Genomic DNA, 21,267 nt, shown 5'->3' with positions numbered 1-21,267 from the left:
GAAGTAGGGTTGGTTTTCTGGGTGATGCTGCAACCAAGGTGAATGCTGTCCTTCCCTTGACTATAGTGTGGAGAAACTAATTACCTAAGCTACTGGGGCAAGCACTCATCCCTTCAACTAAGATCTAGGGGATTAGAAGCCTGGTAGTTCTTTTTAACGGTTATGCTGGTGATAGGGCCTGTGTTGTGCTGTCTGTCTTCTGATCTGCAGCAACTAATAGCACCCAGTGGACCCTGGGGTACTCTCCAAGGAACGTGTTGGCTGTGCTCTGCTCTTTTTGCTTGCCACAGAGACACCCGGAACGTTGCTCTGCAGCCACTGGCTCATTCAGAGTCAGGGGCAGTTTTCATCAAGCTGATGCTTCTGTAATAAAATCAGCAATGCTTTTGCTCAAGTGGCAGGAAAGACAAGGCAGCAGCCGTTTCAAAAAGGTAAGCTTTAATTGTATTAAAAAAATACCCATGTTTTAGTAAGCAGTTTCTCTACACAGCCACAGGCCTATGGGAGCAACCACACATCTGCAAGATGCAAACAACATCAGAGCTGTTAGAACTACAACCAGCCTGCTGCAAGGGGCGAGATGGTAAGAACTAGCTTCTGGTTCATCTGTACCATTTTACAGGGAAAATGACTAATTCTCTTCCACAGTATCAGACGCACAGCTCCCATTGCAATGTGATTCCTTGCTTGAGGGTAACCAAGAGCTCCCTTCAGAATTGGTATTGTTAATGCTGCTCTGATGTTAAAGTACCAAGGATCATCTGAGACACAGGCTGATATTTAAATATTCATATCAGCATAAGTTGAGTAGCTTGTATAAATACCATTCAAGTCATTTTTCCCCTTCCTTTACAATTCAGAGGTCTTCCAGTGTGGAGTGGTTCTAGACGTCTGAATTGCAACATTCAGAGGGGAGGTGTGAGGAAAACATTACATAAAATAAGCAGGGGCTGAACCCGCTATCTACAGTGTTGAGGAACGGACTCAGTTCTCATGTTTCTGTCTGACAGCAAGACAAAGAACTTTCTTTGTATGAACTCCAAGACAGGAAGCGGGAGCAGAATCCTAGGTCCCACTCATGATAACTCTTATCCTGGTTTCAACTTACAGTCCATTCTAGAAGGGCTTAAAATACTGTAACATAAATAAAAAGGAAGGATAACAACCTAATGATGGACCAGCCCAAGGCACCTGTTTATTTTAACCATGATTAAACATTCCCATTCGAATGGCATGTTGCATTAACCAGGACCTGAAATCCTGGTTCATAGGCATTTAGTACCCTTTGTTTTAGACAGACATATCATTCTGTTAAGTCGGTACGTTTCAGTCCCTTGCAAAAGACGTATGTGTTGTCTTCTCTCATAATCATTAGACCACTAGCTTTGGCAGGGGGGCGTGGAAAGGAGACAGCAACTAACTTAGAAGTAATAGCTATGATGAAAGAATGTGGGTTAGCGTGCATGCTTTGTACCTAGATGTTTGCATTAGGAGAGAGTGCTCATGCCCTTTCCCCCTCCCAGAGCAAAGCATGCCTGTCCCTTGCATAGTCTGTCACCAAGAGGGCCACACCTGCTCCTAAACTTTGGCAGTTCTTAAAATAGAAGTATTACAGTAGCACTGCTTTACAGAATAAGCTGTACAGGAAGCTACTTTCCCTTGAAAAGGAACTTTCTTCTGCCCTTAAGGATGCTGGATAGGCGAGCTCATCTCCTGTGACAGACATGACCATTAGCTCTAACATACATTGGAGTACCTACTTCATATATGCTAGAAAAGAAGGTATTAGCATGTGTCTAAGACAAATCTGAACTCTAATTCAATAAAATGCCTTTCTCCTAGTAGCTATTATAGTTCTTAGTTGTACTTGGCTCTATGCAGCTTGGCCTAACCTTGCAGTGAGAAGACTTTGGCATGATTTAAATGTCTGGCATGGTATCCCTTGTTCAGATTGAAAACATAGCTTTTATTTCTCTCCCAAGTTTTACCCTCCAATCCAGATAGTACAAGTAGTAATAATTCATTACTTGATTATACATTTCTAGTGCAACTTGAATTAAGATGCAACCATGAAGCTCTTGCTCTCCTGTTTAAACTCAAGCACTTACGAACTGAGAACCTGCAATGGCTGGGGTGTTAGAGAGGAACATACCAGACTGTGTCTACCAGGGCACAGGATATATACGTGGTTACTGTAGCCACCATTCAAGCGGGGCTCTGATCACGAGCAACTGACCAGAGACATCACACCAAAGAAATTAAAGGCACCACTGTAAAGGCAAAGTACTTCAAATGGAGAAGGGGATTTTTGCAGTGATCGGCAATATCCTACTTTATGCTACACTTTCCTCCCTCTTTTAATTCCAAATACACCAAGTAACTGTCTCCCTTCCAGCTGCTAGTATTCAAAAAAAGCAACTATTAAGTGCCAAGGAGGGGATTTTAAATGTATGCACTTAACTCTCTTACCTTGAATTATGTTATCTGCCGGAAAGGTAAGATTCAGTGAAGTTGGTTCCAAACAAAAACAGCCTACTGAACAAGCCCTCATGGCCCAAGCTGTAGCCATTTGTTTATCATCATATGTACCCATTTATCAAGGATTTTCCGCATGTGACAACAATAAAAGCAATGTCTATTAGAAAAGGGGAGTGCAGGTAGAAAATTCTTTTGCAGCAAATCAAACAAGGAAGGGTTAGGATAGAGAAGTCTTTTTGTTCTGTTTTCTGTCTTTTGTAGCAGTCACCTGCCAAGAGAGGTTGTAGAGAAGCAAAATTACAAGGAAGAGCAAAATAGGCTGTAGCCATCCAGCTGGGATGTAGCATGGATGCTACTTCTACAGTAATCTGCTTGCTTTGCTGCTTCTGCACCCATGCTGCTGCTAGCAACTGAAGACCTCGTTTCTGGAAAGCAGAGGTTTAATGAATGTCAAATAGTAATTTCAGGAGGTTCTGCTTGGTGGGCTCTAGCAGCGCTGTCTAGTAGACCTGATGTTCTGACAGCTTGTGAACATAGCGCTCTAATGCAGGGTGTTGGAAAGCCTGTGACTGCAGAGGCTGTAAAATTTCAATGACAAAGGTTTGGTTTTACTTAGTTCAGCAAAGGAACACTGACATCAAAGAGAGCAGAAAGTCATTAGCAGCTGACCACAGCTAAACTGTAGCAAACCTTCAAGAAAGTGAGAGGAAGAATTGCTAGAGACTAGTTTCAGTTCCTTTTTTTTTTATATCTGAAGGAAGTTAAGTAAGTGACAGCACTACAGTGCCAGCTCTACTTCCTCAGGGATCTTCACTGCAGACAGCATGTTAAAACTAAAGTGAAAGTTAGAAAAAAGCAGGGAGATTGTGGGTCACTTTTATGCTAGAGGTGTCAATTTAAAAACAAAGCTTTTTCTTCAGGAAGAGAGATGGGTCTTCCCATTAAATGATATTCAGCTCTGTTTTTTCCTCTTTCTCAATTTTTTTCCCCAACCTTCTAAGGATGATTATGTTACAGTTCTGAGCAACTGGCAATACAAGCAGCAGCATGTTTTCTCCTGTACAATAACATCCAAAGCCCTGAAAAAGCAGGCAAGGGAGCAACTGCTCAGAGACAGGCAGATCACAGGAACATAATAAGCTGAAGCTCATACCGATAAATGCAATTAGCCTTGTGAGGCCCCTGATCCCACACCTCACTAAAACCTCTGAATCCACAGCAAACAAAACTAACCCTTTGCTGCAGATAGCCTTTAAGGAAAAACAGGACATGCCAGCCTCCTTCCTTCCAGAGGGAGACAGACCACAGAGGGTCTACTTGGAGAACATTTGCTTCACCTGTTCTAAAAAGAATTAGCAGGTGAGACTTTAGTGGTTCAGGCTCTGTCTCATCCTATAAAATGCTCGGATAAATGGATACATCAGCTACAGTTTGCATTTCTACAGACTGCAGAAAGGTTCCAAGGGTGCTGAAATCTCTTATGGCAGAAGCAGCAGCTGTAGCCACAGTTCAGGAAGAACAGTTGGCTTAAAGCTGATGCTGCTACTGGCTGAAGGATTTTAGGCAAAGCAGTATGTCACACCTGTAACCCACAGAACCATTCTTGGATTTTGCATGGCAAAGGGATTACTCTTTACCAGGACAGCCCTCCTGGAGGTAACCAATGGTCCTGTGTGAACTGAATCCTATTCTTTCCACAGTACAAGAATAAGAAACACTGTTCATCTGGTTCTACAGCTTCTCTGCCCAGGAAAAAAAAAAGGCTTGCTGTTAGACATTGCTTCTAGCAGCTGTGCCAGTTAAGAACACCAAACTCCAAGGGAGCCTGCAAACTGCGAAGCCGTTCCAGCTAAAAGGTGACATACTGCTCTCCATCGCACACTGAAAGCCAAGGACAGTGGCAGGCAGTGCTGAAGGCTGCTCGACAAAAGGAGGATCAGCAGACAATGTTAAAGCAAAGGAGTGACAAGTACCATCTGCTACAAAGGAAGGGCTAGTGACATGAGTTAAAGCATACTTATTCAACCCAATCCGGCCCAGCACCATCTAAGCTGAGGCTGCAGAACGTAGTGACTGCAAGGTGGCTCAGTGATGTTGGTCCCTGTTAAATGGGAGACCATCTTGCTGGTTTGAAGATTTTAAACCAAAGCAGCAGGTGTGATGCAACTGAAAACCAGAGGAAGTGGGAGGAGGGATTAAGTAGAGATGGTGCTCTTCTCCAGCTCTGAGATAGGTAGGTATAGTCTTTGCCAGGTTATACCACCTCATATGCTGGAAGTGAAACCGTGCTGCTCTGGTAAGTAAAGTCATAACATCCTGTAGCACCCCCTTATCCCAAACTTGCTTCTGCCACTGACGAGGAAGGGTGGCTTTATTCCAACTCAGCCGCTAGAAGTTGGGTGAGGGGTGTTTAAAGGAGTCCTGTTTTTTTATCATTGGTTTAACTGTCCCCACCAATAAACATGGTAGGACAGGAGATGCTTTATGAGACTGGGCCACTAACAGCCTGTGCTGAAGCTCTCTTCGGTCCCCAAGTGAAAGAGGAGGGGATGATAGGAGGGTTTTCCAGTCAAGTCTCGAAAGCTCAGCTACAGCATTTCACATTGGGCCCCATCAGACAAAGTGCTTTCCTGAAGTCTTCAGCCCTCAGGTATCCAGGCTAGGCCAAAACCTAGCTATCACTGGCAACAGTGAGGATTGGTGCAAAGGTGCCACTGGTCCCATCTAAACAAAACAAAAAAAAAAACCAACCAAAAAAAAAAAATACAAAAAAAAAAATCTTCAAGCAGGTACTCACTGGGAAGTTGAGGGGGAAAAAATAAAATCACATTTTGTTTTAAAATTATAAATACTCTCCATATAAAGTTATTAAATAAAATGAGATCCATCCAGTGGCTGTGGTGAGTTCCAGTGATCCTCCTAAGCAATGTCTGGAAGTCTTTAAAAAGTGATCTTTGCTCCCCATCTCTCTTGCCCTTGGTTTAAGTGCAGCAGGGGTTGTCAATGACTAGCATAACATCAATGCCATACACTTCCAGCAGGTCCATAAGGAAACTTCGATCCCCTTGGGGATCCAGGCCCATGCCTCGTGCGTGATCAGCTGTCAGTGTCTTGTCCTGGCTGGCTGACACCTCCATCAGTGTCTGAAATATGCGGTTGTTCTGCTCCATGAAAAACCTATAGGATAAAGTCAGCTAAGATGATGGCATTGGACCCCCCCAAAAGATAGCATATTTACCAAACAGGCAGCAGAGCCCCAGAGCTGCGTTTAAGCCCCTCGAATCACAGATCCCACCTTGTTAGGTGATGCTGTAGTAGTTTCCCATCTACCATATGGATGACCCAAAATAAACAAAGATAAAGCAGTAACTTTTAATTTACCATGGTGCTTCTATCTGGCTGATTTATGGTAGACATTTCACTCTTCAGAAGCAAGCCACGTTATCGGCTAATGTGTACTTTGTGGTAATCATCAAGTGGGTACATCAGACCTATAGCTCCCATAATGCAAAGGAGGAAACAGCGTTGTCATCCCTCTAGTAAGCCAGGGTAAATAAATTCTCTGTTGCTGGTGCAGAATACAGCAGTGAGAGCTGCTTCTTACCTAGCGCTTTCCTAGGAACGCGCAAGGCTGTTCAAAAAGAGGTCTGACTACATGTGTGCAGCTCAACGATTAGACCTCTGCCCCGACAGCCCTTCACACGGTTTCATCCCATTACTTCTCACCTGCTGCAGACTGTGAGCAATAGCAAGAGGCAGCGAAGGGCTTCAGAGGTGGCAGAAGTGTGGGTTTCATCTAATTCTGTACCTCATACTCTGCCCCCAGTTCTGGTTCCTCCATTTGCCAAGTACAAAGCCAGCCACATCGATGGGCCAGTCCTTCACACGCAGGTCTTATCCCACGCTGTACCTCCCCCCGGCGTGGTACAGTGCCTGCTTCCCACGGACATTATCCTTTCCTGAGCCAAATGTTCTGGCATGAAAAGTCCTATAGTGCTTAAGTTTTCAAAAATGGGAGGGGATTCTTGCATTTCTAATAGTGTTTTTTAAATTCTCTTCTCCCTCCCAGCACTTAAGAGACCCCAGTGGAGAATAATATAGCTGCATTTGGCTTCTCAAAATGAAAGGAAGATGATCTGAAGAGGAAGAGCCGGTTTGGTTCTTGGATCCTAGAGGAAGAGAGCTGACTATGGAATTGTGTTAACCATCATGTTTTGTAATATGCCAAACCAGTATAACATGAAATCAGTGAAAGAGGCTCCCTAAACCTAACAGTGACCAACTGAGTATTGGAGGTAGCCACTCACAAGATGAAAAGGTCCTCTTCACAGGAGCTACAATCCTCACCCACTTCTTGAGAATACATTAACATCTGCCTGAGAGAAGGGAGACAGATTAAATGCACATACCTACAGTGAACCTCAAAGCATTATGAGCAGACAAGGATTACAACTAAAAACTTTGCATCCATTTCTTGGAGACAAATCAGATTAACACCGTTGCCCCAATATCTGAGTCAACAGGGTAGCCTTTATAAGGCACTGGACTAAAAAGCAGGCTGTTCTCAGTTCTGCTACCGATCAGTGGTGAAACAAGGGTGAGTCACAACCTCTGCTTCTCTTCCTGCCTTCTACCTGCTCCATCAGCTCACTGGTGGAGTGATTTTATGTGTGCAGAGTGCCCAGGGACACCCATACCAGTCAGCTACGGTGGAACCAGAATCAAAGAGATAAGCTGAAGCAGTGGGAAATTTTGAAAATACTAAGACAAGAAGGAAAGTACAAAGGAGCAGTGTCCTCTCTATCCCTCATCACACTGTTCTCCTGTCAGGACCAGGACCACCAGATGTCTATGATTACCTCTGATCATTGAGCCGTCGGTACTTCTCCTTGTCAGCATTGTTAATTTTCAGGAGTGGTTGCAGATGCTCATGATGCGTCTTCACATTCTGGTTGTCCACGTAGACATCGTAGAGATCCCTTTTCTCCTCAAAGATCTTTTCTGTCGTACCTGCCAAAATCAGAGAAGATTTTCAGAGCAGCATGTTGCTTTCCCAGCAGACCAACTGTTCTCTCCTGCTTTCGTAGTTAGTTATTCCATGCACCTCCTATTTCTCATCAGTTTTATCCCACAGTCTGGTGTCTCAAGACATTTTGCAGCCTGAAATTAAAAACGTCACGCCTAATCCATCATACTTACAGGCCACATATGATACTTCTGTCTCCAGCATTTCTATGTCTGCCACATTCACATAGAAGAATGGTTTGGACTCTGGGACAGTTCCTCCAAGACCAGGCAGAGAAACATTGGCAAGGCAACAGCAGCAATACACTGCGGACAAGAGAAGTACATCCTGAGACGCTTTCAGTATTCCCTCCAAGGGCATTCTGAACCCCACTTACCCAGTTCTCCCACACGCTTCTATGAAAACAACGGTAAGAGCTTGGAAATGCTCCTGAACACCAGAACTTCTCAAGTGGGGACATCCTGTTTTGGATAGGAAATAATCAGTTCTCCTATAGGAATCCCATGTTCTAGATTCCACAAATTCATTCAGCACTCTTATCTTCTTGTGTTGACAGGAACTGTATTTGACAGTGCCAAGTATGTCCTTACCCAAAAGGCCTGAAGAAAAGCTTTTTGTAGGAAATGGGTAAATGCAGGCTGAACGCTATCTTCACAAGGAATGATTGCGATGTATTTTAAAGAAAGACCTGCATGATGCCTATCCCCTCAGTACCCACAGGCATTTCTGCAGTGCTTCAGCCTACGAGATCAGAGCTCTGCGGTGTCCCTGGAAACATACCTCTATAGCAGACAACTCCAACTGGGGGCGGTGAAAATATCAATATGCGCTTGCGCAGCAGGGCAAACTTCCAGAGGACAAGGATCTGCTCACCGAAGAATTTGATGAACTGAGACATACAGCCAGCAGGGTGTGTGATCTGCAGGTGGAGGGAAAGGGAAGAAAACAGCTCAGAGGTGAAACAGGGACACAGGCACAGATGCTAAGTCTAAATGTGGGAGCAAGACCAGCACAGAGCAGTGACAGAGAACTGCAGCTTCTAACAGCCCAAGTAACAAAATCTTAGCAGCCCACAAAGCACTGGAGTGACTGCTTATATAAAGAAGTATGAGACACCAGCAAGGAGCAGCAGCACACTGCACATTCCTGCAAGCCTCAGAGCACCTGCCTCACCTTCATCTCTGGGTACATGTATCTGTGGATGGACGGCAGCCAGTGGACAGGTTGCTGAGAGGTGGGGGTGCCCTTGCTATCAGGGAGGACTCCTTTCTTGTCGTCATAGAACGCCTCTAGATGGGAGTAGTGCCCTGGCATCTCCAGCTGGTGTCTGGAAAAGAAAGGAAAAAAGGGGAGATCTGTAGTGTCTCCAGACTTATTTAGTGCCTTGCCCCCAGCCAGCATCTGCTTTCCCAGCTAGCAAAGGAGCCCTGGATGCCTCAGTTGCACAGACTTAATCCAGGAGGGCAGCCGAAGCGTCAGGACTAACACCAGCTTTCAGTGCAGCCAGAGAACACGGGCAGGACTGAAGCAGACAGCGAGCTGATGTGTGCATAGGACTCATCCTGTTTTAAATATGCTCAGGTAGGAACAGCTTTCCCTTCTACCATCACCATTGTGTCTGCCAGCTGAAGCACACGCCTAGCCAGGATCACCATCGTAGGTTTAGAAGCCTTTTGTGAGCCCTTAGTAAAATGGTTTGCAGAAGGAGAAAAGGGAAACTTCTTGTCCTCTCAACTCTCCCCTTGACACTTAAGTCCCCACAAGATAAGTGGGGTTTGGATAGCATCTGAGTAGCCTGTTAGCAATGAACAAACTGCTGCCAATCAGTTCCGTGTTTCTTTCCCGTTGTGAACCTGTAACTCTTTCTGGAGAAGCAGTCATTCAGGGAAATTATAGCTAGACATTGTAGCCAAATTCTCACTCACGCCTAAAATCACTCTCCATTGAGGCGTCACCTCTCCCAGGTGGGGAGTGGCCAGTCCCATTCCCAAGGGAACTTACCTGACCTGGTTCTCCAAGAAGTGCATGTACCTATACAGCAGGGTGTAGGAAGGGGAAAGAATCCCCACGGACTTCATGCGGGCACCACGCTCTAACTCACTCTCCACAGGCATGTTGGCAAAGCAGGCCAGGCCAAAACAGAGCCCTTTCCGGAAATAACTGGGGACAAACGTTTGGCAGAAGGATTAGTGTTAAAAAGAGGGAAGGGGAAGAAAGAAATGTAACTGACCACTAAAAATACTGATTTGGGAATGCAGTTCCTTCTTTAAGGAGCCCCCTGAAATCCCACCCTGCTATCTGAAGGGCTGAGAGCAGGCCTCAGGTGTCCTAGCCTTCTCAGGAACAAGACAGGACATTTTAGGCAGGAGTTCCCAGGAGTTCCCACTAAAGCCCCTACCAGCCACATCACAGGCTGGTAAGGAACACAAGTAAGGAAAGAACTTGGAAGGAAGACCAACAGAAGTTGCAGGACCCAGTCAACGCAGTGCTCTTCTTCCAAGGAAGAAGAGCCTGCAGTGCATGAAGATGAGAGTGTAGTCTAGCTACCTAGTGATATTGTGGGTGCCAACACATTGAAGCATACTCTAGCTGAGTGCCAGGGTAAATTCACATGCCTTTGAGAAAGTAACTGTTATTCCTGACCCAAAGGAATTGTGACACTGCAATTCATTGCAAAACGCTGCTGCATTGCAACACTGGGTTAGTAAAAGGATGGGAACGCAGAAAATTCCTAGCTTATATCCTTCCACTGAAGGAAGGAGCTACCAAAGAAGAAAGTGAGCAAGGACTGTTTATCACCACATTTAAAGGATCCGAAAGCACTGGCAGAATTAAGAACCTTTTTCTAAGTCTAGTTCCTGCAAAATCCTTCCCACTTCAGTTCTGCCATTCTTTCTCCTTCACCTTAGGCCTCTGCTGACAGCCCCAATAGTGGCAGTGCAGTATGATTTGCCCGATACGCATTAAAATTTGCACACCACTGAGAAGCTGGCCTGCCCCATTCACCAGTTGGCCTCCACAGCCAAAGTTGTCATACAGCAGATCCCACACAGCTAGCTGGTACTTGATACGATGTTGAGAGTTGATACTTGATACGATGTTGAGTATCTTTGGCTTAGCTAGATACAGTTTAGCAGCATGTTTATGCAGGAACTTAACTTCATAGATGGTATTTTTCTTGCATGTTCTGAGTTAAGGGGTGGTGGTGTAGATGTACAGCTAAGAGAAAGAAGTAGTAATATAGCTCAGACATACTCACATGAAATCTGACTGTATTTTGTGGGACCCGCTTGCCATGGATTTGAATTCCACGCCTTCCAAATCAATATCTTGAGGTAAACACCACTCCACCATGTTGCCTGCAGAGAAGCAAATTTATTTGGGTAAACTTGGACACAGTACTCATTTCTAAAGGGCAAACACCAGCAACAGCAAGTTGTTGCTTTTACATCACTGGGATGCCAGTTACAGTGTACTAACGCAACTCTTGTACTCCTAAATTGACACAGACAGTAGCTGACATACTATACTCTACACATCTCTTGCAAACGCTACTTGTTGCAGCACAACACCCACATATTGCAGAACTTTTGGAGCCGTTTCTGAAGCTAGTGCTGTTTTGTGGGTTTATCCTTTATATGCTTAATCACAGAGCAGCTACAGTTTTACCTGACAGTGGATGACTTATGGTATTAATGCTGCTCCATTCAGGCTGTCTACATGGGTATCCGATACAGAAAGAACCCAATGCATAGACTGCTGCTCTTTAGGATGAGTTTCTGTGATAGCTCATACCACCATCAATATCCTCCTTCGGCTACGCTTGGCAGGGCTGGTCAAACAGGAACTCCTAAGCCAGCATCCCAGTCATCACTACTTCTCCCTGGAATCTCCCATGTTTAGTTTAGGATAGGAGGAGTTAGCTGAAGCTTTATATGGAGGCTGAGGTGATCAAAGTACTGCAAAATGTTTGCGCATGCTAGAATAACCAAACAAAAAAGCACATAAATTACAAGCTAGTTTAAGATCAGCAAACATCTGGCACCTGCCAACCCATCCAGAAAGCATGCAGTTGTTCAGTGGAAAAGGCCACCTGAGGAGCCTGATCCTGGAACAGATGATACCAGAGAAGTCACAAAAAGTCCCTAAAGCTGATGAAGTCCCACCCTGCTGCTGGCAAGTTTACCACGGACAAAAAAAGGGGACTCCTCAGGCTTTCCCATGCCAGCACTTCAGAGCCTAACCCACTCATCTGGACACTGCCACTGCACCGAGATGTGCTCCAGGTTTACCCATGGAGTCCTGTTCTCTGTCAGCTTGCCCACAGCAACAGCATTTGAAGTAATGCAACTTCATTTTAACAACAAAGCAAACAAACATTCTTCAGTATAACGCAATGGCAGATGCACCCTGACGATGCTTTCTACTGGTACGGTCCTTCCAGCGCCCTTTGGGGTAAGCATCCCAGCTGTGCTCACACGGACAGCGTACATTTGGAAGGGCCTTACACTCTGCTGAGACTTTCAGAGTTATTTAAATAGGAGGCCTCATTTCTGAAGCCTGTCTGTTGTGTCATTACTCATACTGCACAAGCATATGCATGCACTCTCGCACAGGAATTGGGCTTAGCTACTGACATTTAAATAGGCTATTTTTCTTCTCACATAGATACTGTATTCAGCAGACCTCCCCCAACCCTGCCTGGCAAGGACTTCAAAAAAACAACAGTGTTAAGTGTGGCAACAGGAGAGGTTTTGCATCCAACTAACCACTTCTAGTCCACAAGCAGACCTCTCCCGCAGAGCCGGGCTGGCTGGGGAGCAGCGGCAGCCTCGTGACCCCGAGCACAGCTCTGTGCAATCACACGCGAAACCACAGAGCTCTGCTGTAAAGCGTCTTCGCCTCTGAGGCGTGTGAAAGGCTGGCAGAGAAAGCCAGTGACATCATGCCAGCCTGCGTGGTCCCCTGTAGGTTTTGCATATTATATATAGATGTTGGCTTTTGTTGTTTGGGGGTGTGTGGTTGGTTTTCTTTTTAACGGCACAAGACCCTTCCTTGCAAGAGTGAGGAAGTCAACTCTTAAGACTGTTGCCTCTTAACCACAAAATTGTGGTTAAGGCCAGATCTGCTTTTAAGTCTTGCATCGCGGAGAATCACTTATTATTGGTCATTACCTATAGATTAATAGATCAATATGCCAGAGCACCATCGAGCAAAGGAAACTGTGTGACTTTTTGTTCAGTTTAGTCACAAACACTGCTGTCAGGTATAATATCCACTACAGAGGTCTTGAAGTGGACACAGCCCAAACAATGTCTGTTCTGCAGCAGTAAGTAAGGAAAAGATGCCTTGAAACAGATCCTTACCCTATGTGTAACCACAAAACCAACTTGCGTATCACAAAGCTATTTTTTTTCTGGGATCTGTCACAAGCAACCCACACCTGTGCTCCTGGCAGCTCCTCACGTCACCTTGCCCTATGAACGTACAGCAACGTGGCAGTCAGAGAACAAACGCAGAGATTAAAAAAACATTAAGAAAGTTGGTCTGGCGAAACAGCAGAGCAAACAAAGGAGAGACTTCACCCAGACGTGATAGCGACTGCCAGCCTGCCCGAGACACCGGAGGAGGGAGCAATGTTGTAGAAAAACAGGAAGCATTGCCCTTCCCCATGCAGAAAGCAGCTCTTGTGTGCACGGGAAACTTTCCAAGTGAGAGTCACCCAGTGCTAGAGAGCGAGCGAGTGGCTTTGCTGAGAGTCAAATCTGCAGATCTGGAGATCTCTTGAGAGCGATCTCCCAGCTCCAGGCCAGGTCAGAACCAGGACTCTCAGTTTGTGGTGTGCAAATTTAAGGATGTTCTTCCTCTTTCTCTTGTATTTTCTCTCCCCTGGATTTTCACATCCTTACAAATATGATGATGGCACTAGCATTTGGTGGTCATCACCGGGCCCTTCTCACCACTAGATGTTTCCCAAGATCTTTAGGGTCCCCAGCCGTGCAATGCCACCATGCTGTGCCGGGACACGAGAAGCACAAAGTGTGACCTAGCCATCACACTGGCTCCGTTTCCTGCATGGAAGAAATGCAGGACAGAAAAACAGAATATTTGCATGTTCACTGGTGCAAAATGGATTAATTCCCTCTCTTCCCTCCTCACCTCCCTCCATTACTCACATCACCCTTTAAGCCAACAGACTGTGTGGGACCTCCACAAGGTTGACTCTCATCATTTCCGTCACAGAAGAAGGGATAAGAAGATTCAGCCTCTTTTTCACTATTCTGATCTGAGAGAGTTGATGTGGCCATGGACTTTGCTTCATCTTTGTTTATCTCCCTCCCAAAGCAAAATTTATTGTTCTATTTTTTCCACTTGCTTTACCCAAACAAGTACGAGTCTCAGAAAGCACCTGTGCTTGAGCCTAACACCAAGCAGGTCACACCTACCAGATGTATCCCCACTGCTGCCCAAGACACTCTTGGCTCTTCTGTTGCTACCTGCCCAAGGGAACACCCGCGCTAGGAAGTTCAGCAGCCTCGTTAAAGCCCCTGGCGACTCTGCTCTTTAAGGGGCTGTGTTTGCAGAGACCCCAGGCTCACACTTTTTGAAATGTCAAAACATTCCCAACTGGTCACTCCCCAAAGGAGGGGACTGCCAAAAGGCAGGGAGCAACGAGAAGATGGCACAGTTGGCTCCCGGGCTGTCACCATTCTGCACGTAATTTATAGTTCACTTTCTGTATTAGTGCAAGAGCCATCTTTGTAATAGCGGTGAGAAGAGAGCCTTCTCAAGTGCCACAAGGTTCACCACGCTGGAGGTGGGGAGAGCACCACTGATTTAAAAGCTGACACTGGCTCTTATGTTCGGCCACTCACACCAGCATCGACAGAGTCCCAGGGGCACCCGAACTGTAACAGTGGCCTGGCAACCCCATAACCTACAACCTTTGTGAACGCATCACATGCAACTGCTGGATACACTGAGCTTGTCTGTTCCAAGCCCTTCTAAATTTAGGAGGAAAGCTGTTACGTTCTTTATTAGCATAGTAAGCACTTCATCCTTCTACAGTAAAACATCTCTCACCCAAACGCTTGCCTGTATTTGAGCAGACATTACCTGGCATAACCACGCTCCCAGCCACCGCCAGGAATTCTGCCTTTCACGTGCCTGAGCAAGCTACCAAAGGAGGCCTGCTGTGCTTTTCCTGGGCAGGATCAAGCAGGTTTCCAGCTCAGACACCGAGTGGGTCATCTCCTTTAAGTCACACACGAGGACCAGATACCCTTATGAACATTACAGAAGTCCTTCCCGCCATCTGATGTGGTTGACCCAGGAATTCCCATATCCTCTTTCTGACCCCAGCAAGTTCACACCACTGCAGCTTCAAGATCTTTTTTCTGAGTCCACATCCTCCATAGGACACTTTGCCCTCCACCCGTGAAGCTGACATTTGCTGATGTGTTCCTCACAGTCCTGTTGTGCTCCTTGCGTTCAGCATCAGGGCTGAATAGCAGTGGGAGGCTGAATCTTCCTGGACTTGACAGACGACTCCGAGGCTGATGACACCCAGCATTAACTGCACATCAGATGTGAGAAGAGCTGTTTCCCAACTTTCCCTGGACTTCATTCAAAGCAACAGCTGGTTCAGACAAACTCCTGAGAAAACTCAGCTTTCTGCCAACCAAGAAAATCTCACCATTTCGTAGAAGGCATATGCTCTCAGATTGAAAGACAACCTGCTGTTGCTGCAGTCATCCAGACTCTTCCATGTTTTGGATACTTATGAGAAACACCTCCCCTTTCCATCTCCTGTTGGAAAGATGACATCCAATCTCATTTTGGATTTTGATAAGTCAAGAGCCTCTGACCTCCAGACCGAAGACACCTCTCTCTGGTGCAGTATGAAATGGGTAACTTCTCGAAAGCCCTTTGGTGTTTCAGGACACAGCAGCCATGCTGTTTGGCAGCGTGCATTTCTGACAGCACATCACACTTGAGGCTCCGTTCTTTTCACTACTTCCGTGGGATTTTCAGTTTAAGACCGGGATTCAGTCTTCACCATCAGGGCCTTCTTGTGAGCATGATGTCAGTTACCTCCCCCCAGCATGAAGGGCCCCACCATGCCTCTCAGGGCTCTTTGCTGGCTCTAGCACTTTTGCTACGGTTTGCTAAGAAAGTGTCTGTCTACAGAGGAAAGAGCAGCCCGCTCCCAGATCTGGATGCAAATGGGCTCCTGCATCTCCCAAGCTACCTCCTAAACTTTCTGATCATACCAAGACTTTCAGCTATGCCCCACTCTTGCCTTTGCACCCCAGACTGGTGCCAGGCAGCCAAAACACCCAATGATCTGTCTCGGGACACCAGACCCCTAAGCACAGTACCTGTGTTAACAGATGTGAGATGGGTGCTAACTTTCTACCTGTGTCATAACACCCTGTTTCGTGGATACCGCCAGAGCAGCAAGACTAAGAAAACAAAGTTAAGATGTTTTCTGAAATGCTGATTTGGAGACTTGAAATGAATAACCTGCCAGCAGAAGCAGCGATACGGCACCAAAGCGCCACAGTGCCGAGGGAGATGGACGTGGCCGCGAAAGGTGGAAAATGCGTTCCCCGGGCCCCCTCCTCTGCCCTCCTGGACTGCAGCGCTCCAAAGCGCTCGGGTCCCGGCGGTCCCACCAGAGGCCAGCCCCGAAACCCACAGGTCGCCAAGAAGCACGCGGCCGAGCTGCCGCTGCCGGGGGCCCTGCCCCGCCCGCCCCCCCGCGCCGCGCCGCGCCGCCGGGGGTGCTCTGCGCCTGCGGCCGGCGGGTCGGTGCCCGCGGGCAGCGCCGGGCCGAGGCTCGGCCCGAGGCCCGGGCGCCGTGCGGGGCGCAGGGGCTGCCCCAGCGCCGTCCCCAGAATCCCCGTCCCGTCCCGTCCCCCGCGGCGGAGCAGAGCTGCGCCGTCCTCCCGTCAGAAGTTCTCGGCGGGATGGGGATCAAACGCAATCCCCCCCACGCCCCGTCTTCGGCAAACCCCGAGCGGGCCTCGGGAGGCCGGCCGGGGCAGGGGGGACCGGCGGCCGTGCCGCCCAGCAGCGGTCTCCGGCGGGGGCGGAGGGCAGCCCGGCTCCCGCAGGCCGCGCTCCGCTGGGGTCCGGCGACGCTGCCCTCAGACGCGGCGGGGGGAGCGGCCCCCGCGGGAGGGAGGGAGGGCTGCAAGCCGCGGGACCCGCAGCCCGGCCCCGGCCCGCATCCATCTGAACGCCGGCGGCACCGGCAGCCCCAGGCCCGGCCGCTGCAGGCCCCGGCCCGGCCCCCCGCGCCCCGGCCCGCCGGCCCCCGGCGCCCCTCACCAGTGCGGGGGTCGAAGGTGACCACGAAGACGGCCACGATCTGGTCCTCCTCCGCCTCCGCCCGCGGCGGCCCCGCCGCCTCCGCCGGCCCCGCGCCGCCCCACGGAGCCGCGCTCCAGCCGCCGCCGAGCCGCCGCCCGCCGCCGCTCGCCTCGGCCGCGGGCGGTGGCGGCGCCGACACGGCGGGGCCCTCGGCCCAGAAGAGCAGCGGCGCCTCGTCTGCGCGCTCCACCATGGCCGCGGCCCCCCGCCCGCACGGCGCCCAGCCCCGCCGAGCCGCGCCGAGCCCCGCCGCTCCGGCCGCCGGCGGGGGGCGGCTCCGGGGCGGGGACGCGGAGGGCCTCGCCCCCGTCGCCAGGGGGCGTGCCGCCGGGGGGCGGGGCGTGCCGCCGGGGAGGCGGTGCGTGCCGCCGGGGGGGCGGGGCGTGCCGCCGGGGAGGCAGGGAGTGCCGCCGGGGGGCGGGGTGTGCCGCCGGGGGGGCGGGGCGAGCCGCCGAGGGGCGGGGCGTGCGGCGGGGGCGCGGTGGGGCGCGGCTGGCGGTGGCCGCGGCGGGCTGGGGGCAGCGGCGGGGGCCGGGGAGGCAGGGGGAGGAGCGGCCCGGGGGGCAGCCTGGCGGGGGGCTCCCGGCTTCTGCGCCCTCCGGTGCGCGCTCCCGGAGGAGCACGGGAGGACTGGGGGCTCCCTGAGGCAAGGCGCCCCGCCACCCCGTGCCTCGCCTCCTCCCGGAGGGCAGAGCCGGCTGCCGGCCTTCTGGCCCCCCAGCCCGCGGCCCCAGCCTGGGCCAGCGGCCGGTCTGAGCAGCAACGCTGAGGGGGAGCCCTGCCGGCCCGGGTGAGCCACGGGAGCCGAGCAGAGCAGCCTCAGGGCCAGCAACGGGGCAGCCTCCCGCACCCCCAGGCTGCTGCGGTGGAAGCTGCAAGCCACAAAGCTGAAAGAGCCAGTGATACTCACCCAGTATATACTGCTGTGTGTCTGTGTATATATATATGTGCGTGTGTGTGCGCGCCATAGAAGGATGTGAAACAATTTGCAGAGGAACAGGCGGAATCAGCTTGAGGTTGAAAGATGGAGACACAAGCGTGACCAAGGCATCCACAGGCAGCCAACTTTTGTGTAATTACCATCCTCATTACGCTACCACCAATGTCATTAAGTGTCATTAGGTTTAACGCGGTTCCCTAGGACTTTCTGATTAATTGGATTACCCAATTAAGCAGGCCACAATTAAAGGGAAGATATTGTCATAAAAGCCTTAATTGTCTAACTTTTTTCCCGTTGAGCAGCTCTGAGTGTTCAATAGCCATTAAGAAACTCATCATCCAGTTTCCTCAAGAGTGGGTTTTGGGTTTTTTCTCTTTTTTTTTTTTTGTAACATTAGCGTCCATTTGCTGTGAGCTTAATTTCAGACAGCTCCAACACCGAGTGGGCATTTTGTTTCACAAAGCCCATGCACAAGTTTACTTTGCAGAGCTATAAACCGCAGTAGGTGGTGTTTAGCAGATGGAGTTTTTCGTGGAAGGTGACTGGTAAAGAAAAAAAAAAAAACAAACCCTGCACAATATTTTGTTACTGTATAAAGAAAAGCCAGATTCTGCAAATACTTGGCCACATGCTTCGCTTTAACCATATAGACAGTGCCAAGCTTCATTTTGATGAACATTTTTTTGCATGTCAGTGATGCTAAAGTGACAGCTCGTTTCTCTCCTCTCCTTCATCCCTGCGGTGGTGCTGGCACGAATGTCAGTCTGTCCCCCAGCGATCCAGGCAGGGGAAACGAATCCCAGATAAAAATTCCTCTGCGACCCACCTGGACTATTTGCGGTGCGGAGGCGTTCCTGGTCCCCTCTGCTGTGCGGTCGCCCCAGCGTCGCCCCAGCACGAGGGAGGGGACGCAGCGGGGAGAGCAGCCAGTGATGGGGAGCAGAGGCTGCCAGCGCTGGCTCTGACATACGGGAGATGTCATCACCCTCCGAGCTCTCGGCTTTTGGTGAAAAAGCCCTCGTGGGACGAGAGACCTGGTGGTACTAAAGCTACTTAAACCACTATGGGCAGCAATCTGGGCCTGCTGAGGGCACACCGTTTATTAAATATGTGCAAAACCCAAAGGCCACATTTTCTACTTTATTATTTCACCAAAACAGAAAAGACCGAGGCCAGAAGGGAATATGACCCTTTCAGGAGAAAAAGCTCTCCTTCAAAGGAAAATTAACACAATTTCCCTCCAACTCGGGGCTAAGAAAGTTATTATCAGATCTTTGAGTAGTCCTCCAAAAAAAATATGAAGTGAAAAGGTGGTGGCTTTTAGTTAGAAGACGCAAGATGAACAAGTCGGGCCTTCTTTACACAGCAAGTCCAACTTTTCTCCTTTACATATCCCTCCTTAGAAAAACGGCTACTCCCTACAGACCCTGAGAACAACAACAACAACTAAAATTAAAAAAAAATGTTTCAGAGGTGACTGGAAAGTGAGGTCTGAAGGAGTTTCATTGCTGGGTTATTAACTGGAATGCAGTTATAGGGACTAAAAGCATTATTTCTTCAGATTTAAAATAAAATATTACTGCCCAAGGCTCCAAATACCCAACATCTGATTAATGCAGTCAGATCACAGCAGTACTAAAGTGGTCCTGTCATAGGATCTCAACCGGCCAGATGCTGCAGAGACAGCTTTTCATAGCAAAAAGCAGCCAGCGCCGGCACTCCCAGGCTTTTGGACCTCGCTCAAGGTAAGGCGCAGGCAGAGGCAGCAGCTGCGTCGCAGGAGAAGGGAGTCTGCACGGCAGCAACAGGCTCTGTGCCTGGAAGAAACGCTGGAACCTCTGGGCCAGCTGCAGCAGTAAAACCAATACTGAGTTCCTGGCACGTCCTCCTCCTAATACAGCTTTGGTGGCCTGTATCGAATGAATTGCTAGTCACAGTCTTAACAGGCAACTTCAGAGGCCCGTATGGCCATGCTTCTCATTCAAAGACCAGGTTAGGAGAGCTGAGTGACATCAAATCAACACATCCCTTTATTTTCTGGTAGGAATTCCCCTCAACATGCACACAGGGAAGCACATGTCTGTTCTCACAGACCCCCATCTCCTCTGGGCTGCGGCCACTTCCAATTTCTGCATGCCCTTCTAGCAGCTCTCCTCGATGCTGAGAAAAAAGGCTGCCATAACCTCACTCCCAGTTAGTTAAAACTCACTCTGGTCCCTCTTCGAAACACAGGCTCACAAAGGCACAGGAAGATCCCTGTGTTTTACAGAGAGGCACAGTGAGAGGACACATTGACCTGCTCCCGGTAAGCGGCAGAGCCACCCTGCCTGCGGGGCTGCCTTCATCAATGCAGCCAGCTTCTCCCTCCTTTCTGTGATGGATGTGCTCGACCCCTTGACCAGACTGGCAGCGGCTTGGTGCAGGTTCCAGAAGAGGCAAAGGCCTGAGCTGTAGCTGGGCGGTGAATTCCTCTAGTTTCAATCTGTTCTCTGAAAACCCACAAAGGAGCAGAGTGACTCGTTTATCAAGGAACAAAGAAAGTTGTGGGTACAAGGAGTCTCCTGCATACCTTTTCTATCTCTCGTATTTTGACTACAAGTCAAACACTTTATCCTATAAATACGACAGCCTAAGTGAGCATTTTTTTGGAGCTGTCCCTGCCAGGCAGCGTGGCTGCATGGCGGTGATCTCCCCTCCTCCCTGGGACACCTCTCAAGGCTGCTTCTCAAGGCAGTGAGACCTTTTTCCAACAACAGATCTTTGGTAAGCAACCGATATTGCGCATAACCTTTTGTCTTGGTAATTTCGATTGCGTGCTGAATTGATGCTAATGAAACATTATACAAGCTTTGCATATATAATCCTTCAGACCTAAACCATTGACCGAGTCTAAGACTAGGACTGGATCTGGCTGCACCTAGACTCCTCTCTGAGGAAGAAGTTTAGAAAGCAAGGGGGTCCTTTCTGAAAGTTGTGACTCAACGGGAGGGTCCTCCTTACCCTCTGCATCGTCAGTCTCTCTGTAAATCATTCTAACTTGAGTGTAACTCAGTTTCCCTTTGTATGATTTTTCCATGCTGTAATTAATAGAGTGAACCTTGCCATCAAACTTTGTTAAGTTGCACTTTCACAACATTGTATTAAAACCACTTTTGCTAATACCTCTGTCGGTGATTCCTTAAGCATTATAAATCACCCCCCTCCCATTTGTGACACTCTCCCGGGGCATGAGCTTGCAACCTCAAGATGGGAACCCATACAAAGACTTGTGTATGGTCCCTAACTCTCTCCTGAAGTCTAGCACATTATAAATTAGGCTACTAATCTCTCCTCACAGGCTGCAACACTTGTCCAAACTAATATGCATCTAAATGCAGGAAGCAAAATTCAGACTTACAAGAAGGAAGCACAGGGCCCCATCACCACAAGATTAATCACTTATACA

General features: G+C 48.9%; 1 protein-coding gene across 1 annotated transcript; it reads right to left on the bottom strand.

The window, feature by feature from the left end:
* Positions 1 to 414: 414 nt before the first annotated feature.
* Positions 415 to 17,075, bottom strand: DENND11 (DENN domain containing 11; the record flags this gene model as incomplete). The annotated part of the gene is made up of 9 exons (XM_082310089.1): positions 415 to 5,655; positions 6,786 to 6,854; positions 7,338 to 7,488; positions 7,678 to 7,809; positions 8,285 to 8,423; positions 8,678 to 8,831; positions 9,506 to 9,664; positions 10,764 to 10,863; positions 16,841 to 17,075. The coding sequence occupies 9 exons, from the start codon at positions 17,073 to 17,075 to the stop codon at positions 5,460 to 5,462; spliced, it is 1,335 nt and encodes a 444-aa protein (XP_082166215.1). The 3' UTR covers positions 415 to 5,459.
* Between the last annotated feature and the right edge of the window lie 4,192 nt (positions 17,076 to 21,267).

This window comes from Platalea leucorodia (genome assembly GCF_965183815.1).
Source record: "Platalea leucorodia genome assembly, chromosome: 4".
NCBI classification, from domain to species: Eukaryota; Metazoa; Chordata; class Aves; order Pelecaniformes; family Threskiornithidae; genus Platalea; species Platalea leucorodia.
Note: the sequence above shows the minus strand (reverse complement) of the source record. Positions and strands in the feature narration are given on the sequence as shown.